The sequence below is a fragment of the Oncorhynchus mykiss genome, chromosome 11, assembly GCF_013265735.2.
Source record: "Oncorhynchus mykiss isolate Arlee chromosome 11, USDA_OmykA_1.1, whole genome shotgun sequence".
NCBI classification, from domain to species: domain Eukaryota; kingdom Metazoa; phylum Chordata; class Actinopteri; order Salmoniformes; family Salmonidae; genus Oncorhynchus; species Oncorhynchus mykiss.
Window position 1 is genome coordinate 49,531,621 of NC_048575.1, and position 21,912 is coordinate 49,553,532.

Consider the following 21,912-nt stretch of genomic DNA (forward strand, 5'->3'; position numbering starts at 1 on the left):
TTATAGGATAGTCATTTATTACAAAAATGTTAAAAGAAAACAGGATGAAAATATTAAGAAAGCACCAAAACTAATTCGTTGGAAATGTGAACCGCTGTCATTCTGGGATAAGACCTTTTGTCCTTTACAACAATAGCTGCAGTGTCTCCTCAGTCAAGACTAGTTACACGTGGAAACAATATGCAACCGTTTCAATTGAAATTCACAATCTCCTTGCTGTTAAAAATCAGTATTTCTAAGCAGCAACACCCTCAAAGTCAGTACATCCTTATCAATTGCACCGACACACTGAGTTACAAGCCATGGCGCATCACATGTCGTTCCAGGTCAGTGCTGTTCATGAGAGTTCGGCCACAGAGCTTGCAAGAAAGCGCATTTTCATTTCTGGTCGATGGAATTATCCTCAGGATAGCGGAGGCATCTATACTCAGGGCAGTGGAGGCATCTATATTCAGGGTAGTGGAGGCATAGAATAGGAATGATAATAGAATGAGTAGCAGAGTTAAACACCTGACAGGGAACCAGAAACAGTTTGATCAATTGGATGTCAATAGTTTCATCATGCCAAAATGTACATACCTTTTGGTGCAGATGTGTTGCCATTTTCATGATCTTGCTTATCGTCACTCATGGGGTTTTCTTCAGACTTTTCGTCCTCTACAGACCCTTGCTCCTGTTTCGTATTGCACTCAGGTTTCAGACTGTCATTCTTCACCACCACCTCATGTTCCGGTTTCTCACTAGGATTCCTGTGTGTTTCCTTTTTGCCCTCTTCATTTTCAAGCACTGGCATTTCATGATAGTGGCAGGCTTCATTTTTAAGCACTGGCATCTCATGATATTGGTCGCTTTGTTCTCCTATGTCCATCTCTCCAGGTTCTCGGTTCTCTTCCTCAAAGTCCATAAATTGTTCCTCTACCATCTCCTTATCCTCATGCTCGAGCTCCCCATGGCATTCTTCATATTGTTCCTCCTTGTTCTCCTCATAACTAAAATCATGGCTCTCGTGGAATTCACTGCTTTGGGCACTGTTCTCTGACACCTCATTATCTCCACCTTTGTTCACCTGATCTTGTTGCCCATGGTTCTCTTCACAGTCCATGGATTTTTCTTCTACGTACCCTTTGTTCTCATATTTTTGGGGGGCAATGTTCTCCCCATTTTTCTCCAACCCTTTTTCCTCAACGGTATCCCCTTCTTTGAGCCCTTGAGTTTCTTTAAGTCTTCTGTTAGTTTCTTCCTGGTCTTTCTCTTCTTCTTTTCCTAGCTTCTCTATGTTCTCTCCCTCCTCCAGCACCTGCTGCTTCTCACTATGTCTGTGGTTGGTTTCTTCCTTCTCTTTGTTTCTTAGCTTGTCAGCGTTCTCCCCCTCTTCCTCCAGCCCTTGTTTCTCACCATGTTTATTTCTTTCTTCTTTGTCTTCTTCATTTTCTAATTCCTGGTCACATTTCTTTTCCTTTTCTCGGTTGACTCTGTCCAGTCTGGTCTCCAGTTCCTCCAGATGGACCTGTCCCACCAGCTCATGGTTCCTCACGACCTACAAGAAAGAACAACACAAGTCAGAAGACATTTACATCAGATATAGAAGGTCAAACGACTCAACAGAGAAGAGTTGACTATAGAACAAACTTTCAGAATTAGCATTAATAAAACAATGTGTAAGAATACTACTAGTTGTGACCTTTGATTGGCTATTTGTCAACATAACCACTGTCCATGTGTAGAGACACAGGCTCATCCAGAAACATCCCTGATCACAAAGGTACTGTGCAGCTCTGATGGGAGTACAGGTGTAAGCAGTACAACAGAAATCCCCTCTAGTCTTTCAGAGGAAAAGTTGCGCAGTGGTCTAAGGCACTGCATCTCAGTGCAAGAGGTGTCACTACAGTCCTTGGTTCGAGTCCAGGCTGTATCACATCCGGCCGTGATCGGGGGTCCCATAGGGCGGCGCACAATTAGCCCAGCATCGTACGTGTTTGGCCATCATTGTAAATAAGAATTTGTTCTTAACTGACCTGCCTAGTTAAACAAAAAAAACAAGTGGATACACAATCATATTGCTTACACCTATGCAGTCCTTTCAGATCCTAAGGGTAGAACACTAACCTGGTGCTTATCGCATAGGTGTGCCTCCAACTCGCTCAGCTGTGTGAAGTCAAAGTAGCACAGTCTGCATTTGTACGGCTTGATATCATCGTGCTTAATGAGCATGTGCAGATGCAGCTTCTCGTCACTGGAACTAGTGAAGGTGCACTTGTGGCAGCGGAACACGAGGCCCTGGAGATATCGCGATAGCCTTGAACGACGCACCTCTATTGGGGCCACCGGCTCCTCTGTTGTAACATGTGATAAAAACCAGGATCAGCAGCATAGAGTCGGGTAAGACACTGATAAGTATCCGACAGAATAAACGGTAGACAGCCAGATTAAGTGTCTAGTGAGTGTCATGGATGTATAAAGCATAATTGTGTATAGTCATAATGTATTTATTGTATTAATACCACAAAAATACCTACCACGATGGAGGACGATGTGGTCGATCATGCAGTTTTTGTTTTTGGTGTGGTAAAGACAGAGAGGGCAGCGTAGGTCCTTAGGAGCTTCTGTTGCGCTACTGGCATGTGCCGTCTCTATGTGTATATCCAAATTCTTCCTAATGTAAGCATTCAGAGAAAAACGTGTTACACTCATTTGGCAATACAGCATATTGAGGCTTAATAGTTAGAAACAATTATGACCACGAAGTGATCATTTAAAGAGGGAGTTAATTTAGCAACCCTTGTCGTCAAAGGTGCTAATTGTTCAATCACTTCAATTAGTTTCTATATTCTTAGATATCCATAGCAGGAATGTGTATACTAAAGCCCCAACTATGACCCAGCAAAGTCAAGCATGGGCATTTGAGCAGATTCTACCACTGAAAATAATATATTACCTGAAGCCCGTGAAAAAGGAGCAGTCCTTGCAGCTCACCAGCCTTTTCCCATTGTGCCGATTTATGTAGTGCCGGCGCATACTCTTGATGTGTGTTGAGGTGTAGATACAAAACTCACAGATGAATAACGCATCTTGAGTGGTCGCGGTGGCCTGTTGGCCTGGATGTCTGGAGGCCTGAGCCACCTGCCTGTAGTGGTTGAGCTGCCGCTGGACATCTGGGGGCTCCAAGTACACTGGTTCTGTAATGGAAAGTACACTGGATATTAGAACCACATTACATTCAGTCACTCAGCAGATGCCTTCTCTGATTTAAAGAAAATGTAGGGGAGGTGTGCTATTGACAAAATACTTGAGGGGTCAATACGCAAAACGTTATGCGTTTTTCAAAAATACTGATTGTCTGTATGCTGCACAACACATTTGATAATTTATAGGAAAGGTTCTTAATCATGAAGTTTAATCATTAAAATTCAAATAATGAATGTAAAGGGGAGCACTTGCTTTCAGTGAGGTCTGTTTCCTCAGAATCGTCAGACATGTGATTGCCTTCCTGAGGTTCTGGCAGGTTAGGGGCCTCTTCATTGGCCTCCAGGGTGTGTTCCCTGTCCTGGCTACCGGTCACGGAGGAAGGAAGGTTCTTGGATGGGTACTCAGCTACTCCAGCAAGACAGATTAAAAAAGGAAACAGGTTTTAAAATGTTTTCCACAGCTTGTGCCATTTCAATTGACATATTATACAGTATCAAATTCTGCAAAATTAACAGATAAATATTTTTTTATCTTTAAAATGTGGTGACATGACAAATCAAATCAAATTTTATTGGTCACATTCACATATTTAGCAGATGTTATTGCGGGTGTAGTGAAATGCTTGTGTTCCTAGCTCCAACAGTGCAGTAGTATCTAACAATACACAAATCTAAAAGTAAAATAATGGAATTAAGAAATACATAAATATTAGAACAAGCAATGTCGGAGTGGCATTGACTAAATACAGTAGAATAGAATACAGTATATACATATGAGATGAGTAAAGCAGTATGTAAACAGTATTAATGTGACTAGTGTTCCATTATTAAAGTGGCCAGTGATTATATGTCTATGTATATAGGGCAGCAGTCTCTAAGGTGCAGGGATGAGTAGCCGGGTGGTAGCCGGCTAGTGACAGTGTGCTATATTAGTAAGGCTGCCTCACCACCATGTACTTTGAGCAGGTGGTTCTTCAAGAGGCTCAAGATGGTAGTTCTGTACCGACAGAGCCCACAATGGAAGGGTTTGATGGTCCCGGGGCGATGTCTAATATGGCGGTCAAACCTGAGGAGACATTTGCAGACAAGCAGTCATTTCACAAATTGATTTATTCAGATGTTTAAGCAAATCTTTATGGTTATATAGAAACAAGAAAGAATGTTGTATTGTGGTACCTAAGAAGGTAACATTACAAGATTGATTCTATCACATACTATCAATACTCTCCTCTAATGTAAATATACAACATATTTCCTCTTACATCTGCTTCTGTTGATGTGGTACGTTGTCCAGCCGTTTGAGCGCTGCCGTAGCTGCATGGCTCCGCTCATGTGAGCGTAAACCTTTCAAAGACATGAAAGTTCGCCCGCAGTGCTTGCACTCCTCTCCTGCTGACCCCCCCTCTGGTTCTGTTGTCGACGGGACAGGGGAAGGGGACCCCATTGGACCCATCCCTGTTGCAACAGATTCCACCTTTGTCACAATCCAATGACTGTCCGATTCCGCGGCCGTCAGAACATCGGGCAGTTCTGGTCTTTCATGCTGAAAGACAAATAAATGATTACGGTTGAGAATCACATATGGGAAAACACAGATGTATTTTTCCAATGTTGTACAGTACTACCATCTGTCAAACAATCACAAGCCCGTAGGTTTGCAGTTGACTGCATTATGTGCCACTTACCTTAACAGACTTGGTCTTTATTGGTGGCTCACTAAGGTGTTGTTTCCTCTTCTGTCCATTTTCCAGTGTCTGAAACTCCTCATTATGATGGTCGAGATGGGAGCCGAGGTCCACACTGCCCTGGATTTGGAGGTTACAGTATCCACATCTGTAGAACTCTGTGCCAATCTCTGAAGTCTTTGAAAGTATAGTGAAGTCCCGTTTGAAATCTTCGTTGTGGAAATTGGTGTAGTGGATACTTAGCAGGAGATTTGAATTGAAGAATAATTTCACACATTTCTTGCATTCAACTGGACGCAATGCACTGCCTTTCTCACATTCTGGATCAAATAACTTGCAGACAGGTTTCTGCTGCCTGTGGCGATTTCTGGGCTTTGGGGGAGAGCGCAGTGTGTTAATCGGTCGGTGTTCACTAGATTTGTGCATGCTGTGAGAGACTCCTGGATGGCAAATCACATAATGGGAGACCATGCCTTTTTCACTAAGACATTGGAAAAAACAGAGAGAACAGTTTCTCTTCTCACCAGGTGATTTGGTTTCCGGACTCAAAGAAGCCTTATGGTGTGGTGAGGTTGGGGGAATGCGGTGAGGTCTGAATGCTGGAACAAAATGGTTGTTGAAAGCGGCATTGTCATGTTGCCTCCTATAGTGGGCTGCAAGGTACTTACAAATCAAAGTCGTATACGAGCACAGTGCACACTTGTAGGAAAACTCTTTGTCCTCAATTGGAGCCACTGTACTGTGGTAAATGCGAAGATGGCGGGCAAGACCCTTTTTAGTGGTGCAAAAGTACTTGCAAAGGTGGCATTTGACTATGATGGATTTCCTATTTTTTAAAATGGCAGCTTGGGCAATTGAGGTCTGGGAGCCTCTATATTTGGAGAGAAGATGTTTTTTAATGGCAGCGGATTTTTTCAAGGTCGGTTTGAACATATTGGGGGCAGATCGTTTGTGATCCATCTCATAGTGAGCTTTCAACTTCTTGAATTTTGCATGGATGACTGGACACATATTGCACTGGAAGCCTGCCAATCCTATCCTCTTACCCGATCGGACTTTCACACATTCATCTGGGTCACTGAAGTGTACAATTTCTTGTTCAAGTCTCTCAGTTCTGGCTTTGGTGGCTGGATGCCTCATCTGGCAGTGAGTTAGAACACCATGAGAGCGAGAGTTCACATACGGACAGATTGAACACTTGAATACCAGAGTCCCATCACCTGTACTAGATTTAGGTTCCTTTTCACAAGTTGATGGATCATATTCTGGATGTTTCTTTCCACAATGAGTTAACATACCATGGAGGGTGTTGAACTCTCCGGAACAGACAGGGCACCTCCATCGCTGGCTTGGCTTTGAGGTTTCATGAACATCAGACTGTTCATGGACCTTCATATCATATTCTGGATGTTTCTTTCCACAATGAGTAAACATACCATGGAGGGTGTTGAACTCTCCGGAACAGACAGGGCACATATGTGTCTCGCTTGACCTCGAGGTTTCATGAACAGCTTGCTCTTCATGGACCCCTGGCTCTTCATGGACCCCTGGCTCTTGGGTCTGCCTACTACTAATGACATCTAACACAGATCCATCTTCCTTGACAGACCATGGATGAACTACACGGTAGTGGCTGCCGATACCCCCCATTGAAGTAGCCTTAAAGGAACATGCTCGGCAGGGATAGACTTTTGTGTCACCTTCTCCGGACTGAAAAGATGGGGAGGTCTTCGGAACTTCCCCAAACCTGAGGGTAATATTTTCCTGTTTAACATTGCACTCTGTGTTAGGCTTAATTGTTTTAGATAGAGAAGTCTTAGGGCCAACATGTAACCTCAGGATGATGGACTCAAGTCCAGTATTTTTATCTGGATGACGTTGCCGGTAGTGCCGGAGGAGTTCCTTCGCTTCAGTGTGTGAACAAACACACCACTCGCAATGATAACCTGCTTGTAAATGGCCATCTTGGTAAGCCCAACGCATAATCGTTGTGATTGGGGCTTTCTCTTGGTGGTTATTCCTCAGATGCCTTTTCAAAAGATATATATGGGGAGTTATATAAGAGCATTTGCGGCATTTTAAGGACCTGAGTGGTGCAGCTTTCTGCGTGCGAGATTGTGAAGCTTTCATGGGGGACTTTTTAGGTTGTTGGGTTATTAATTTCTTGGGGGGGGTGCGAACAATGGTAGTATACCGGACAACTTGATCCGCAGTAGCCGGCAGATCACTATGTCTTAATTTCTGATGATTCAAAACACCCCTAACTGTGGCATTGTCATAGTCACAATGCTGGCAGTAAAACAACTTCCCCTCTTCTTCTTGGGATGAGTTAAGTGTGTCTTCTTGTACTGGCTGCGATTTGCCCATAACCGTAGCAGTATATTCAAGGATTTGCTTAGCAGTTAGTTTCATATCAAGGTGTCTTTTCCTTTGATGATTCAAAACCCCTATCACTGTTGGATTGCTATAGTTGCAAAGCTGACAGAAAAACATGTCTGCAACCTCGTCCTTCAAAAGAGGACGAGACAAGATGTGAGGAGATTTGGGCGAGTGGACTGCTTTTGACTGAGATTGTTTGGTTTGCCCTTGAACCACAACAGTATGCCTTAAGATCTGCGCAGCGTTTGTTTCGAGATCACCATGCATTTTATTTTGATGATTCAAAATCCCCCTTACTGTAGAATTACTATAGTCACAATACTGGCAGAAGAACTTCTCTAATTCTTCTTGGAAAATCTCAGATGTTAAGAATGATGAGTGAGGTGATTTGCCAGATTGGGCCAAAATCATAGCAGCAGTATATTCAAGGATTTGTTTATGAGTTGCCTTAAGATCAGGGTGTCTTTTCCTTTGATGATCCATAACCCCACTCATGGTTGGATTGCTATAGTTGCAAAGCTGACAGAATAACACAGCCTCTTCCGTCACAAGAGGAAGAGGTAAGATGTGAGAAGAGTTCATTGAGTTGACTCTTTTAGACTCTTCTGATGTTTTCATTTGCCCTCGAACCTCAGTAGTATGCCTGAAGATGTCATCAGGAGTCGTTTTGAGTTGACCGTGTCTTCTCTTCTGATGATTAAAAATCCCGCTCATTGAAGGATCTCCATAGTTGCAAAACTGACAGAAAAACAAGTTACCTGCCTCATTCCCAACATCAGATCTGAGGAGAGAGGAGTTAGGGTCCCCAAATCCAGCAGACTGAGATGTAGATTTTTGACTAAGAAGCTCAGATGTATATTGAAGAATCTGATTAGTGGATATCTGAAGACGGCGATGTCTTAATTTCTGATGATTCAAAACCCCTGCAACACTTGGGTTGCCATAGTTGCAGTACTGGCAAAAAAACAAGTCAGCTACCTCATTCTCAACAGTGGATTTTAAAGAGGAATTAGATGAGTCAAATCCAGTAAACTGAGGCTTTTCACATTGACCATGAACATCAGCAGTATGTTTGACGACATTATCAGCAGTCACCTTGAGATGACTATGAGACGACACCTGATGATTCAAAACCCCTCTCACATTGGGGCTGCTACGAATCATAGCAGTATGTTTGATTATGCTTTCAGCAGTTGACTTACGAGTACTGTGTCTTAACTTCTGATGATTCATAATGCCTCTCACTGTGGGGTTGCAATAGTCACAAAACTGGCAGAAATATGGACTCTCAACATCTGCCTGTGAAACACTGGATATGGGAGGGGATGTGTTTGGAGACTTAACTTCTGGAAGTTTGAATGGCTTGAAAACGTCTTCCTGTGCAACATCATTTTGGAGTGGAGTGCTGGGTGAGACTATTACGATGCCCTGTGATTTTTTACATTGACTACGAACCTCAGCAGTATGGAGGTGTATCTGCTCAACAGAAGCCTTGAGATCACGGTGTCTTGACCTTTGGTGGTTCAACACCCCCCTCACTGTGAGGTTGTCATAGTTGCAATGCTGGCAGAAAAACATGTTCTCTGCATCTTCCTGTGCAACATCTGGTCTGGAGAGGGAAATGTTGGGGGACTTAACTTCTAGGAGTTTAAATGGCTCCAAAACCATATTTTCAGGAGACACCTGTGTTTCGTCCTTAGGTTTCATGGAAGTGGCAAGAGAAGCTTGTTTTATGCTGTCAATTGTCAATCCTGCCTTCGGGTGGCTTTTTTGGTAGTGGACAAGCATGACAACCACTGACTTATTGCTGAATACACAATGTTTGCAGTGGTACAGTTCCACATCCACTCCCATGGAAGCAGAACATGCTAATGAGGGTGTATGGGTGATATTAACAGTTTCTTTATGTGGGGTCGGAGACCTCTCAGGAGAGACAACCTCGGCATTCTTTAGGCTGGAGGTTTGCCCTAAATGTTGTGATGTAGAGGGTTCATGTTCAATGGGCTTGGTAGTAAAACTGCAGTACATTAAGGGATTGCTCATTTTCAGTTTTGGATGCTTGTTTTTGTAATGGGGTTTCAAGTACTTGCCATTAGAAATGGTGAATGGGCAGGCAAAGCACTTATACACCAAATCAAGTTGATCTGATCGCATCATGAACACATTTGGGGCTTCTGGGTGATGATCCCTATAGTGCTGCTTAAGGTCATCAGGGGCGGCAAAATCAACCGGACACTCCAAGCAACGGAAGGTGGCAGTCCAATCATCTGGATTCATGATGTACTGAAAGTCATACCTGATGTAAGGGTGCATTCTCTGGTAATGGGTGCTCACACTGCGAGATGACTTGTGACTGTAGTCACAGTGTTTGCAACGATAAAGATTTTTTGGGTTGTCCCTGCTTTCCCCATTTGCCAACTGATCTTCTATTTCATTTCCTGAGGCATCTAGTTCAGTTCTCCAGGCATTTCCCTCCTCTTCATCCTCGCTAACCTCAAAGGTGAAAGCAGTGCCCCCTGATAGCTTACTTTGGATGACTGTACTTTCGGGGCTTGTTTTGATATTTTTCTTAGCAGGACTTAAAGGGGTGTCATCATGCGTTCTCTTCTTGGTGGTTTTAGCTAATGGCTCTGTCAGTGACATTCCATTATACGTTTCAGGTTTGAGATTCCGCTGTTCTGTCACCGTTTTATCCAGCAGACTTGACCCCATGCTGTAAAAAAGGTAACTGTGCTTACTTCGCTGGTGAGTGTGAAGATCTTCCAACCAAGTCGCAGAGAAGTTGCAGAGCGAGCAGCAGTGAGAGCCCATCTGTTCACTTTCTGAATGAAATCTCTCGTCAGTTACTTTAGAAACACCTTTACCATTGTCTTGGTCATAGCTATGGAAAGGCGCATCTGACATGACAGTCACATCACGCGCACCTGATGGCCTTGGGAGGGTGGACATCTTCATTTGCAAGGAATTTAAAGATGACTCATGCGCTGAACTTCCAGGTACGACTCTGAATTTAGAACAATTTCCTGAGGATCCCACTTGAGTTCGCAGGTTCTTCAACAATAAGCTAGAGCTGGGAATGTTTATGGTTTTCAAGGTAGACTTGGAATTCACTCTCCCCACGTCCCTTTTGCGTTTGAGTGCCGACACATTTTTGTGATTCTTCTTACCTGGCAGTGACACTTTGGCATTGAGAATCTTGCCCCTCAAATACCGTTTCTGTGTTTTCAAGGTCCCGCCCTTACCAGGACCCCTTACCGGCACCTTGTGATATGTTTTTTTATGTTTGATAATAACTGTCCAACTGGAAGACGTAAACACACAATGCCGGCAAGAGAAAAACTTTTTTGAACTGTTGTAGCGAGTGCTACTGTGAGGTGGCGTGGAACTCTCTGAGGGAGTAGAACTGCCTTCATTTTGTGAAGGATCCACATCAATGCCATGCACCTTCTTCATGTGTTCAAGGAGGAAATACTTTGATTTGAAGAGGAGGACACAATGGTTACACTGGAATGACTGACTTGGAGACACGGATTGTTGAGAGCCTGGTTGACCTTGGGTCATTTGGTCAGACTTGTTGAGGCGCCCGGAATCTGTGGGAGTAGAAAATATCTTAATAATGAATGAAAATAATATACAACTACAGAATAAAAATGTGTATCATCAGATATTAAGGACTAAATGTGCCATGCACCTAAGCATTTCCAGACCGACTAAGCAGTTAAAAACATCAGGTGATAAAGTTCACCATTCTCCTGTTTACAACTTGTATTATGATATAAGAACAAGTCATACCTTCCTCCATCTCCCCTGGCTCTGTGAGATTCTTGATCCCAGAAATTCACTGACAAACAGGAGAGAAACCTGTTGGGCAGCATAATATTTAATGACAGTAACCAGGTTCCCATCCAAACATTTTTAAATAAATTACGTGAGAAATGGTGCTGAAAATGCCGATATGCGCAAATATTATACGACTCGGGAAAGCATGCAGTTTATTAGGATACAGATTAAATACATTTAGATGAAAGTGCACTATGATGAGCTTGATGCTCCTATCCAATTATTAGTGAGGGTCTTATTCTGGTGACATGATGATAAGATGCTTGGCTGCTGTTTGACAAACAAAAATAATCTCACTCATCTATAATAATCTCATGTACAGGAATAAATAAAAAAATTCCGCTCATCAAGCTACACAGAAGACCCAATAACGACAAAGCAAAAACAGGTTATTTAAAATATTTTCAAATTTACTTTAAAAAATGTTCTTCACATTTACATAAGTATTCAGGCCCTTTACTCAAATCAAATTTATTTGCCACATGCGCCAAATACAACAAATGTAGACTTTACTGTGAAATGCTTACTTACAAGCCCTTAACCAACAGTGCAGATTAAGAAGAAGAAAATATTTACCAAGTAGGCTAAAATAAAGAGTAACACAATAAGAATAACAATAACGAGGCTATATACTGGGGGCACCGGTACCGAGTCTGTGTGCAGGGGTAGTTGAGTCTTAAAATGGTATCCATGAGTTCATCTGACTCTGGGTAAATAAAACAAAACGCCAGAATCTAGCAGTTTTATCCCTTTAAAGCTTACTTTGTGGACTGCACCACCAGTCAGTGATAGTAGCAGGGATAAAAATAGCCATTTGACAAGACCATCATTGTCAACCTCCCCCTCTCGGTGTAACTACAAATATAAATGTATAATCCATGTTTTTTTACATTTTCTTAAAAGCACGGATGCAAGTGAAACGGTAAGCAAAAACATGGAATTTGGTCATATGTGAAAACGTGCCTTTTGGATTTTGTGTAAGGTCACCTGCATTACGCAATGTCGGCACTCCAATTGTTAGAACAAGGAAGTAAACCTTGAAGGTTTTAGAATCTCCCTCTGGTGGACAAGTTGACCCGTTTAACAAATGTGATTGGATGTTTGCTGTATTGTGTTAGCTCTGTAATAGGTTGATTTGTTATTGGATATAATCATGCTGCTCAGCTGGTGGTACTTAACATAATGGATCATTTTGCCAGGTTTACCTGAGAAAAGCTATCAGCTAGCCATTTTAGACCAAAGGTCTAAACAATGGGTCTGTACAAAAGATTGCGAGTATGGAATCCTCAGTAAGGGAAACAGCACCACTGTCTGTATCCCCACCTATTGTTTCATTGATGAAGCAGAGGTAAGGAGTGCTGCGCAAGGTGGTCATTTTTTTTTGCAGTACACATTATGCTGTTCTATCACACATACAAAGATGACCAAAGGACAAAAAAAAACGGTGTTCATTATTTGCAGTAATGTCTTTGTAATTGTAATATCGCAAACAGACGTAGCAGTTTCAGCATTAAGGGTTCCAGCTTTAAAGTTGGTAAAGGAGGAAACCAGTCTAAATACGCTATAAAAGTCCTGCCTACTTCCTGGATCATGTCCCTTGCTGTGCAGCGATATGCTTATGTTACTAGCTAGTAGCGCCTAACAATGCAGTAAAACGTCAAAGTACAAAAAAAACAAGGCCAGGAAGAATCCAATCAACAACCCAAATAGCACAGTAACAGTAATCCAAATGCAAACTATACGTATGTAAACGGGAAGAATTTCCGCAAGATATACAAAGAATGATATGAACAGTAGTAGATACAATTGAGCCATGTCAAGAATCCAGTATTTTAAATAAGTGTGTATAAACAGTTTAACTAAAATATAAAGTACAAGTACAAATATTATACTGAACCAAAATATAAAAGCACAACATGTAAAGTGTTGGTCCCATGTTTCATAAGCTGAATTAAAATATCCCAGGAATTTTCCATACGCACAAAGCGTATTTCTCAAATTTTGTGCACAAATTTGTTTACATCCCTGTTAGGGAGCATTTCTCCTTTGCCAAGATAATCTATCCACCTGACCGGTGTGGCATATCAATAAGCTGATTAAGCAGCATGATCATTACACAGGTGCACCTTGTGCTGGGGGCAATAAAAGGCAGCTCTAACAACTACTGAGGGTAGTGTGTATGGCCCAGTACATCACTGGGACCAAGCTTCCTGCCATCCCGACCTGACAGTCAAAGACTCCAGTCACCCAAGTCATAGACTGTTCTCTCTGCTACCGCACGGCAAGCGGTACCGGAGCACCAAGTCTAGGTTAAAAAGGCTCCTTAACAGCATCTACCCCCATGCCATAAGACTGCTGAACAATTAGCTGATGAAACTGAGGATTATTTCTGTATGTAATAAAGCCCTTTTGTGGGGAAAAACAAATTCTGATTGGCTGGGCCTGGCTCCCCAGTGGCCTGGCTCCCCAGTGTGCCTCCCCAGTGGGAGGGTATGATTTTAAGCAAGAGACATCTAAGCCTCCCCTAACACGGATGACGCTGGGCCAATTGTGCGCCGCCCCATGGGGCTCCTGGTCACGGCCGGCGGTGCCACAGCCTGGGACCGAACAAGAGACGTAGTGGCGCCTCAGCACTGCGATGCAGTGCCTTAGACCACTGTGCCACTCGGAAGGCTTAGATGTCTCAAGTTGAGGAAGAGTGCAATTGGCATTCAGGAATGTTCGCCAGAGCTGTTGCCAGAAAATTACATTTTAATTTCTCTACCATAACCTGCCTCCAACATTGTTTTAGAGAATTTGGCAGTACGTCCAGTCGGCCTGACAACCGCAGACCACGTGTATGGAGTCGTGTGGGCGAGCGGTTTGCTGATGTCAACATTGTAAACAGAGTGCCCCATGGTGGCAGTGGGGTTATGGTATGGACAGGCATAAGCTACAGACAACGAACACAATTGCATTTTATCGATAGCAATTTGAATGCAAAGAGATACCGTGACAAGATCCTAAGGTATCTGTGACCAACAGATGCATATCGATTCTCAGTCATGTGAAATCCATAGATTAGTGAATTAATTTCAATTGACTGATTTCCTTATATGAACTGTACTCAGTAAAATCTTAAACTGTTGCGTTTATATTTTGGTTTAGTATATTTGTCCTACAGTACTTCACACATATTATACACACCTCAACCTATCGTAGCAGGCGTAAAAGAAACACCTGAAACTAGATCCCTTACACACTGGTCTTGACGAGAAGGGGCGGGGGGGGGGGGGGGTTCCCTTCTGCACTGTTCAACCAATCCAGTAAATGTGGAGGAGTTGTTAAGCTGGAGTGTCACCTTGTTAACATCCAAAAGCGGAAGTTGTGTCACAGGCTCTCTTTCCATGTCCCCTGAAAACCGGAACACCCGGATGCTGGGGACTCGGCGAGGCTTTACGCACCCTGAGACACCCTCGGAGAGTGGGTGAATGAGATTTAAACATGAACACACATTGAAAACCTATTGAGCTTCAGCTATTCAAGCACAACAGAGGCATGGCAGTGACTAATAACAAAATAAACAAGGGAAACTTATAGGCAGGTGTAATCGTCATGTTGGACATTTTGGATTCAGAATGGGCATAAGCGCTGTAACCTTCAAATGGCAGCCATATTGGATTTGAGGCAAAATCCGTGGTGAACCCAAAGAGAATCTGTGGTGGCCCCGGACATAATTACAAGAGTAGGGCCTAAAGATACAAAATCCTTCAAGGAACCTTGGACCCCCCAAAAAATTGAATTCCAAAGCCTGAGCCCACTTGTTTTCCATCGAGCTGGTTAAAATCGACTCAACATTTAAAAAAAAACATGCTGGCAAAACCGGCACTCCGCCATCGTGAGCATGTTGAGTTTGTCTATCCCGACCAGACGCGATCAGGATACGCAGGTTGAAAAATCAAAAAAAATTCTGGATCTTTGTAGAATACCGACCCATTTTGGGTCACACAAAATCATGTGTTCTCTACAATTAATCCACAAATTAAAGGGGAGAAACCTGGTTGCTTTCTAGTAATCTCTCTTCCTTCAGTCTTTTTCCTCTGTGAATTTTATATGGTGGTTGGCAATCAAATTTAAGGTGCATTACTGCAACCAACTGGACTGGAGTGTGGACCTCGTTCATCTCTCAATCACCCCCGTGGGTATATGCTTCTAAAAACCAATGAGGAGATGGGAGAGGCGGGACTTGCAGTGCTTCAAGCATCTAAAATAGAGCCAAGTTTTATTTTAGCCCTCGGCTACGCAGGCCAGGGATGCCAACTGACGAGAGCATAAAAACGTTACACTTTTTTGTTGTTGGCGAAAATCCCTGCTAGGGGGAAATGCAGGTTTTAACTAATTAAACAACAAAGAATGATCTACATTATCAGTCTGCGTGTGTAAAATAAAGTGGTTAATGTGAACCTAACAGCTAAAAAATGTAAAGAAAGCAATCCAATGTTACTTGTTGCCTAGACTTTACTGCAAATGACACTCTTGAGAAAAAACATTACACTAATATTGCAGTTAGCCATGGCAGCCTTTACAATAGAACGCTTGTGACCACACACATCTAAATATTGCACTTAAAGTAAACATCATAAAATAGAAATAGAATGAAACAAACAGGCATTCTATTTTTGCTCTATTATAGTGGCCACTATAGTAGATATTGATCAAGTGCACAAGGCTACATGTGTGCAAAAATAACATTCACTGAGTAAAACATGTTATAATCCTCCCTCACAAGTGTTTCTGTCAAATTCAACAACAAAATCAATATCTTTGGGCTACACTGCACATTATTACATTATACACTTTCTGCCCGTGGACATCTGTTCTACAATGTGCCAGCAGAGCACGATACTGTTTGTTGGCATAATTGATCTCTTTCAGGCAGAGTACACCTGAGTACACGTTTTATCCAGTGAGAAAGAGGGAACGTGTGTTGTGTTCCTTTCACCTCTATAGTGGCATCCAGCTTAAGCCAGGCCCAGCTCCAGCTACACAAGCAACACCTCATTTTCACTTAATTCTCTCATTCTGAAAATTAACCACATACTGTAAAGGGAAAACATTAGTTAACAGATAGTGGTTTGCTAGTTAACTAGTTAACATTTCACAGATTGCCAAGGTCCAGTAAGCAACCAAAGCATTATAACTTGAGGAACGGCAAGGAGTCGTATACCAGTTAACACTATCGCGAATTGGTTAGGTTACTAGTGTTAGCTCATCTGATGTTGTTGTGTTAGCTGTCGGCCTTTAATAGCCAGCTAATTTTCAAAAACTCAATCATTTGATCAGACAAGTTGGCTAATGTTGCTCAACATTTCTCTGGCTAGCTAAAGGAGAAATCGATCCAGCTAGCAAGATTCTTAACAATGCTAACCATACTTGTTCCTCCACACTTTCTCCCTCACCTCAAACTTTCCAAATGCCAGTTGTTTTTCAGTTACAGCTCATGAAGTTCGTTCAGGGGACGCGCTGCTGTAAGTTAACTGGCAAGCTGCCTTTCCAGAGCGCATGCTGATGCTGTAAGCAAGTTGGTTGTCTCGTCTCTCTTCAGTCGCGTGCTGCATTCTGTTGTTATGTGAAGGATTGGAGCCTTGATACAGCCAGTTTTGCTCCAACGCCCCCTCCCCCTCCTCAGATCTACACAAATCACGTAGTTCACCTATTTTGGATTCAAAACAGCAAATTTCGGCAAAAGGTGACTAGTTTACATGCCTGTCAGACGTCCGTTGACGCGCGCAAGACGTTTGGATGTTATGATTGAATAACATGTAGGGGTACATTTATTTCGCTATGCTCGTGCACGCAACGCGGACGGTGTGTTGTGCATATAACAGTATGCATTTTTTGTCAGGGAGGCTCATACAGCACGGAATAAGAGCACATTTGACTTGGAAAGTTGTCTATTAATCAGCTACCAAAAAGTAAAGCTTACATTCATAAATAGTCATAGTTTAATATGTCTTCCTATTGTATCTGTGTTTACAGGTATGCATTAAAACATCCAAATGCTGTTTGTTTATGTATGTAGGGCAGACAACCGACTACTTTTATTCCACATTTTTGCTACAGTATATCAGAGCTTCCACTATTGGGTTACATGGGCTTATGCAGCCCATCCCCTTTCCAGCCAGGCATTATTCTGCATGTTGAGTTTAAAACCTCTTGTGGCTAGGGGACAGAATTTTAACTTTTGGATAAATAGCGCGCCCAATTTCAACTTCCTGCTACTCATGCCAAGAATATAAGATATGCATATTATTCATAGATTTGGATAGAAAACACTCTGAAGTTTCTAAAACTGTTTGAATCATGTCTGTGAGTATAACAGAACTTATGTAGCAGGCAAAACCCTGAGGACTAACTGTTCAGATTTTTTTGTTCCCCTCTGTTCCCTGAATTGTCTTTGCCAAGGAATATTTAATTAGGAACTTGATTTCAGTTCCTACCGCTTCCACGGGATGTCATCAGTCTTTGGAATTTGGTTGAGGTTATTCCTTTGTGCAATGAAGAAGTAGGCCAACTAGGAACTGAGGACACTTTTGGGAGTTGCGCAAGACGTGAAAAGCAGCACTGGTTTGTTTTCTTTCCTGTATTGAATACAGATTGCCCAGTCTACAATTTGATCGATTATTAACGTTTAAAAATACCTAAAGTTGTATTACAAAAGTAGTTTAAAATATTTTGGCAAAGTTTATAGGCAACTTTTGACATTTTTTGTAAGCTGTTTTCTTCTGGATCAAACGCGCTTTACAAATGGACATTTTGGATATATATGGACGGAATTAATCGAACAAAAGGACCAATTGTGATGTTTATGGGACATATTGGTGTGCCAACAAAAGAAGCTCGTCAAAGGTAATGTATGTTTAATATTTTATTTCAGAGTTTTGTGTAGCGCCTGCAGGGTTGAAATATGCTAGCTCCTTTGTTCACTGCTGGTGCAGATGGTACAGGCTATCAGATATTAGCTTCTTATGCTTTCGCCGAAAAGCATTTTTAAAATCTGACCTGTTGGCTGGATTCACAACGAGTGCAGCTTTAATTGAGTATCTTACATGTTTGATTTAATGACAGTTTGAATTTTATTTGAATCTGGCGCTCTGCATTTTCCCTGGTAATTGGCCAGTTGAGACATTTGCGTCCCGCCTATCCCTAAGAGGTTTTTAATGGGTGTGCCACAATATCTTTAAATGTAACCATGTTTGCAGTAAACTATTTTTATCCAACCATCCATTTCATAAATCAGAGATATTAGGGATGTGAAAAAACATTTTGCTTGTCCATTCCCAGCGCGCCTCTCTCTACAGGGTGCTGTTGGATAGATGCATCGCTGAGGCGCTCCACCAATGTTCAATCAAATAACTCATGTATCAGATATAAGATATGGTAAAAAGAGTGTGTGGCCTTTTTCTGTAGCCTACAGGCTGGAGATAAAATGGATGACAATGTAATGAGATGGACACTAGTGATGCACCGATATGACATTTTTGGCCGATAACGATATCTGAAATTTTCCTTGCCAGAAAAACCGATAACCGATGTTTAAAATGTTAGCGGCCTTTTAAACATTCTAGTACAGTTAAACAGTTAACACACACGCAGCGGTCTAAGAGGTGTCACTATAGTCCCTGGTTCGAATCCAAGCTGTATCACATCCAGCCGTGATTGGGAGTCCCATAGGGTGGCGCACAATTGGCCCAGTGTCGTTCGGATTTGGCCGGGGTAGGCCATCATTGTAAATAAGAATTTGTTCTTAACTAACTTGCCTAGTTAAATAAAGGTTACACACACAAACACCACACTGACCAAAAAGTTATTTTGTTGGCATTTACGCATGTCCCCATTACCAGTAAAACAATCAAAACCTGTTTCTTTCACTTACTTGCTATGTTGTTTCGTTGTTCAGACGTTCCATTCTCAACCAGGATTTCTATGGAACGCTGTTTGGGTCTTTGCATGTCAAAAAATATACCAAATAACACTATTTGACGTGTCAAATAAGCTTGTTGACAAAACAGGACCTGAATATGACTGCACGTAACATAATACTTAAATGCGTTCATTAATTTTAAAAGTAGTTATTATACTAGCACTCGTATTTCATATGTCACAACGATTCATCGATACGTATGCTATGATGATGGTAAAGTTGTCTCGCGCACCTACAGTGCTGGTCATAAAAAATCTAGCTATCTCATGGATGCAAACAATGTTCTCCCCAAAAACATAGCAAAACAATCTGTTTCAGTAGCTATAGTTAGCTAGCTAACTATATAGCTAGGTGTCATCATCTAAAATAACCCTAATTTATAAGACAGTTTTAATTATATTAATGGTGGTCGGAACCATCTATGTGAAGCTAGCCACAATAAGGATGAGTTACAATAGTGGACTTTGCGGTTTGCCTTCAAAATAAAAGCATGTCATTGACAGTGAGGCAAATGCATACAAATAGTAGAACTATGCCTTAATTTAATAGATCACGCTAAATGAGGTTGGAATGTTATATAGAATCAACAAAAGACTATTTGTTAATTTGACAAATCTGTTAATCACACTGGATGTATTATACTTTAGAATTGCATTGGGGGCATACTTATTTCACTGTACAGCCTTATATATGGATTGTGGATCAATTACATGGTGTTTCAGTCTACTCAGTGACACCCAGAAAACATTAGCATTGTAGCTCTTATTGCGGGACTCAAACAACTGAATTGAGACACATTTATTGTCAACCTATGTGTATTGAACAGTATTCCAGAGATAAACAATAATGCGTGGATGTTAACTCTGAGCAGGATGTTCTGAAAAAATATATTGGGTATTGAGTAGACTGTTACCGCATTTCATTAATGCCCAATCCTTAGGTAAAGCTTTACAGTGCAATATGAATGTCAATACACACAATAGGCTGACTGGGGAGGTGATTTCACACAGTCACAGTCCAGCAATAAGAGCTACAATGCTAATATTTGTGTAAACTCTTCAGTTGTGTTCTGTGGGTGTCACTGAGTAGACTGGTACCCCATTTAATTTCTTCACATTCCAACCTTGTTTAACATTATCTAGTCTAAATATGGCATGATTCCACCAATTGTAACCTTCTGCATCACTTTCAAATAGGTACTTTTATTTTGAAGTCAACCGCAAATTCCACTATTGTGCCTAATAGTCAGATAGAGCTTCACAGTAGCTTCACAGTGCTACTGATAGTAGTGGTGGCGCCTGCCTTGCAAGTGCAAATACAGAACACACAACATTCTATAATAGAGCTGTGTTATTTGACGTGTCAAATAGTGTTATTTGACATTTTTTGACAAGCAAAGATCCAAATGGCGTTCCATAGTATGCCATGAAGCTAATAGCAGTGGCGCTATTACTGTGTGACTCCGGTTGGGCAACATCTGAACAATAGTGCACTTCGTAACGTTAGTGTGTATCGGTGCTCAACCAGTCGCGAAAGCCAACATCACCCACGACAGAGAACGGTTGATTGTCAAGGGCAATGAATTCCATTATCTTGGCGTTAATGGATTTCGCCTTTGAGTTGTCTCGCTGAAATGTTGTTACTATTTCAAATGACTGCTCGACTTGTTGACTGCTTGATCCACACAGCAGACATTGTGGGCTAGGTAAGGAGTGCTGTGTTGCAGGTAAACTGCAAAATTGTACATGCGTTGTATAGGTATGCACGTCAGCTTTGACATTGGTTTATCACATCAGCGTTAAACTAGACATCGGGCCGATACCGATGTTGGCATTTTTAGCTAATATCGTCTGATTCCGATATGTTCACCGATATATTGTGCATCCCTAATGGACACTTTTTAAACCATGCAGGTTTCTCTGACCAAACAGCCTAACCTAAAATGGTGCCCAATCCAACAAAAACAAATGTGTTGTCATGTAACAAACTATCCTAAAAAATGTATCCTAAAAGCAGGCCAGGTCAAAGTAAAATGGACAATATGGAATGGACAATCACAACTGCTTTCCGGGAGTTTCGCCCCATTGTCATAATCAGTGGTTTAAAGTTTGTCAATTTTGACAAGTTGTCATAGCAAAAAATAAAATAATTATGCACTTCCTGCTGTGTAAACATGTTGTAACTAGAGTCAAGATCATTCCTGATAAAGATGGGTAGTTGATATTCAGAGCTTAAATAGCCAAACTGATTAGTCACAGGAATCTGGACTAATAAAGCCAATGCAACAGCCTGTTTTACAAATGGTGGGCCTACCACATGGATGGGCATTCATACAATTCTATTGTGGGCTGATATGGTAGGCTACACCCCAGTAAGCACGGGCCGACGTCTTTTTTTGGTACAGTCAGGTCACCTTGATTTCCACATCCACAGACATTCGTTTTTGGTCCGGTCCAAATCTGAACCAATCATAGACATCTATGTTTGGTTCAGATTTTTTAGCGGCCTGGACCAGCCTTGATTTGACCCAAACATAGACGTCTATAAATTACGCACTTTCAACTTACAGTCAACCCAAAAATGAGCCTGATATCAACATTAGGAACATACGTATTTTTCAACGTCCTGGAAAATATGTACACTGGCCTTACAGTCCTCCAGACGATAGTGTATCCGTTAAGTAAATAGCGACCATTAGCGGCTGGCTGGAAAACAACATACTGCAAACTCCGATAACTCACTGCAGAGATTGACCAAAAATCACTTGCTGCATTTGTTATTAGAATCAAACGTGTGAACAAAATTAAGATGATCCGACTAACTGTTTGGCCACTTAATTAAATTGACAACATTTTCGTCC

General features: G+C 41.8%; 1 protein-coding gene across 3 annotated transcripts in view; it reads right to left on the minus strand.

Moving 5' to 3' along the window:
* Window positions 1–21,912, minus strand: part of LOC110535829 (zinc finger protein 462) — a 22,876-nt gene continuing 964 nt past the window's right edge. For all 3 annotated transcript variants that reach the window (XM_036935650.1, XM_036935652.1, XM_021621146.2), the window contains exons 2-11: window positions 11,042–11,110; window positions 4,871–10,839; window positions 4,448–4,728; window positions 4,133–4,251; window positions 3,439–3,591; window positions 2,936–3,176; window positions 2,517–2,653; window positions 2,107–2,333; window positions 580–1,537; window positions 1–445 (exon numbers count right to left, since the gene is read on the minus strand). In XM_036935650.1, the coding sequence (XP_036791545.1) occupies window positions 294–445; window positions 580–1,537; window positions 2,107–2,333; window positions 2,517–2,653; window positions 2,936–3,176; window positions 3,439–3,591; window positions 4,133–4,251; window positions 4,448–4,728; window positions 4,871–10,839; window positions 11,042–11,051 (8,247 nt within the window). In that variant the 5' untranslated portion in view covers window positions 11,052–11,110 and the 3' untranslated portion in view covers window positions 1–293. The remainder of the gene's footprint in view (window positions 446–579; window positions 1,538–2,106; window positions 2,334–2,516; window positions 2,654–2,935; window positions 3,177–3,438; window positions 3,592–4,132; window positions 4,252–4,447; window positions 4,729–4,870; window positions 10,840–11,041; window positions 11,111–21,912) is intronic.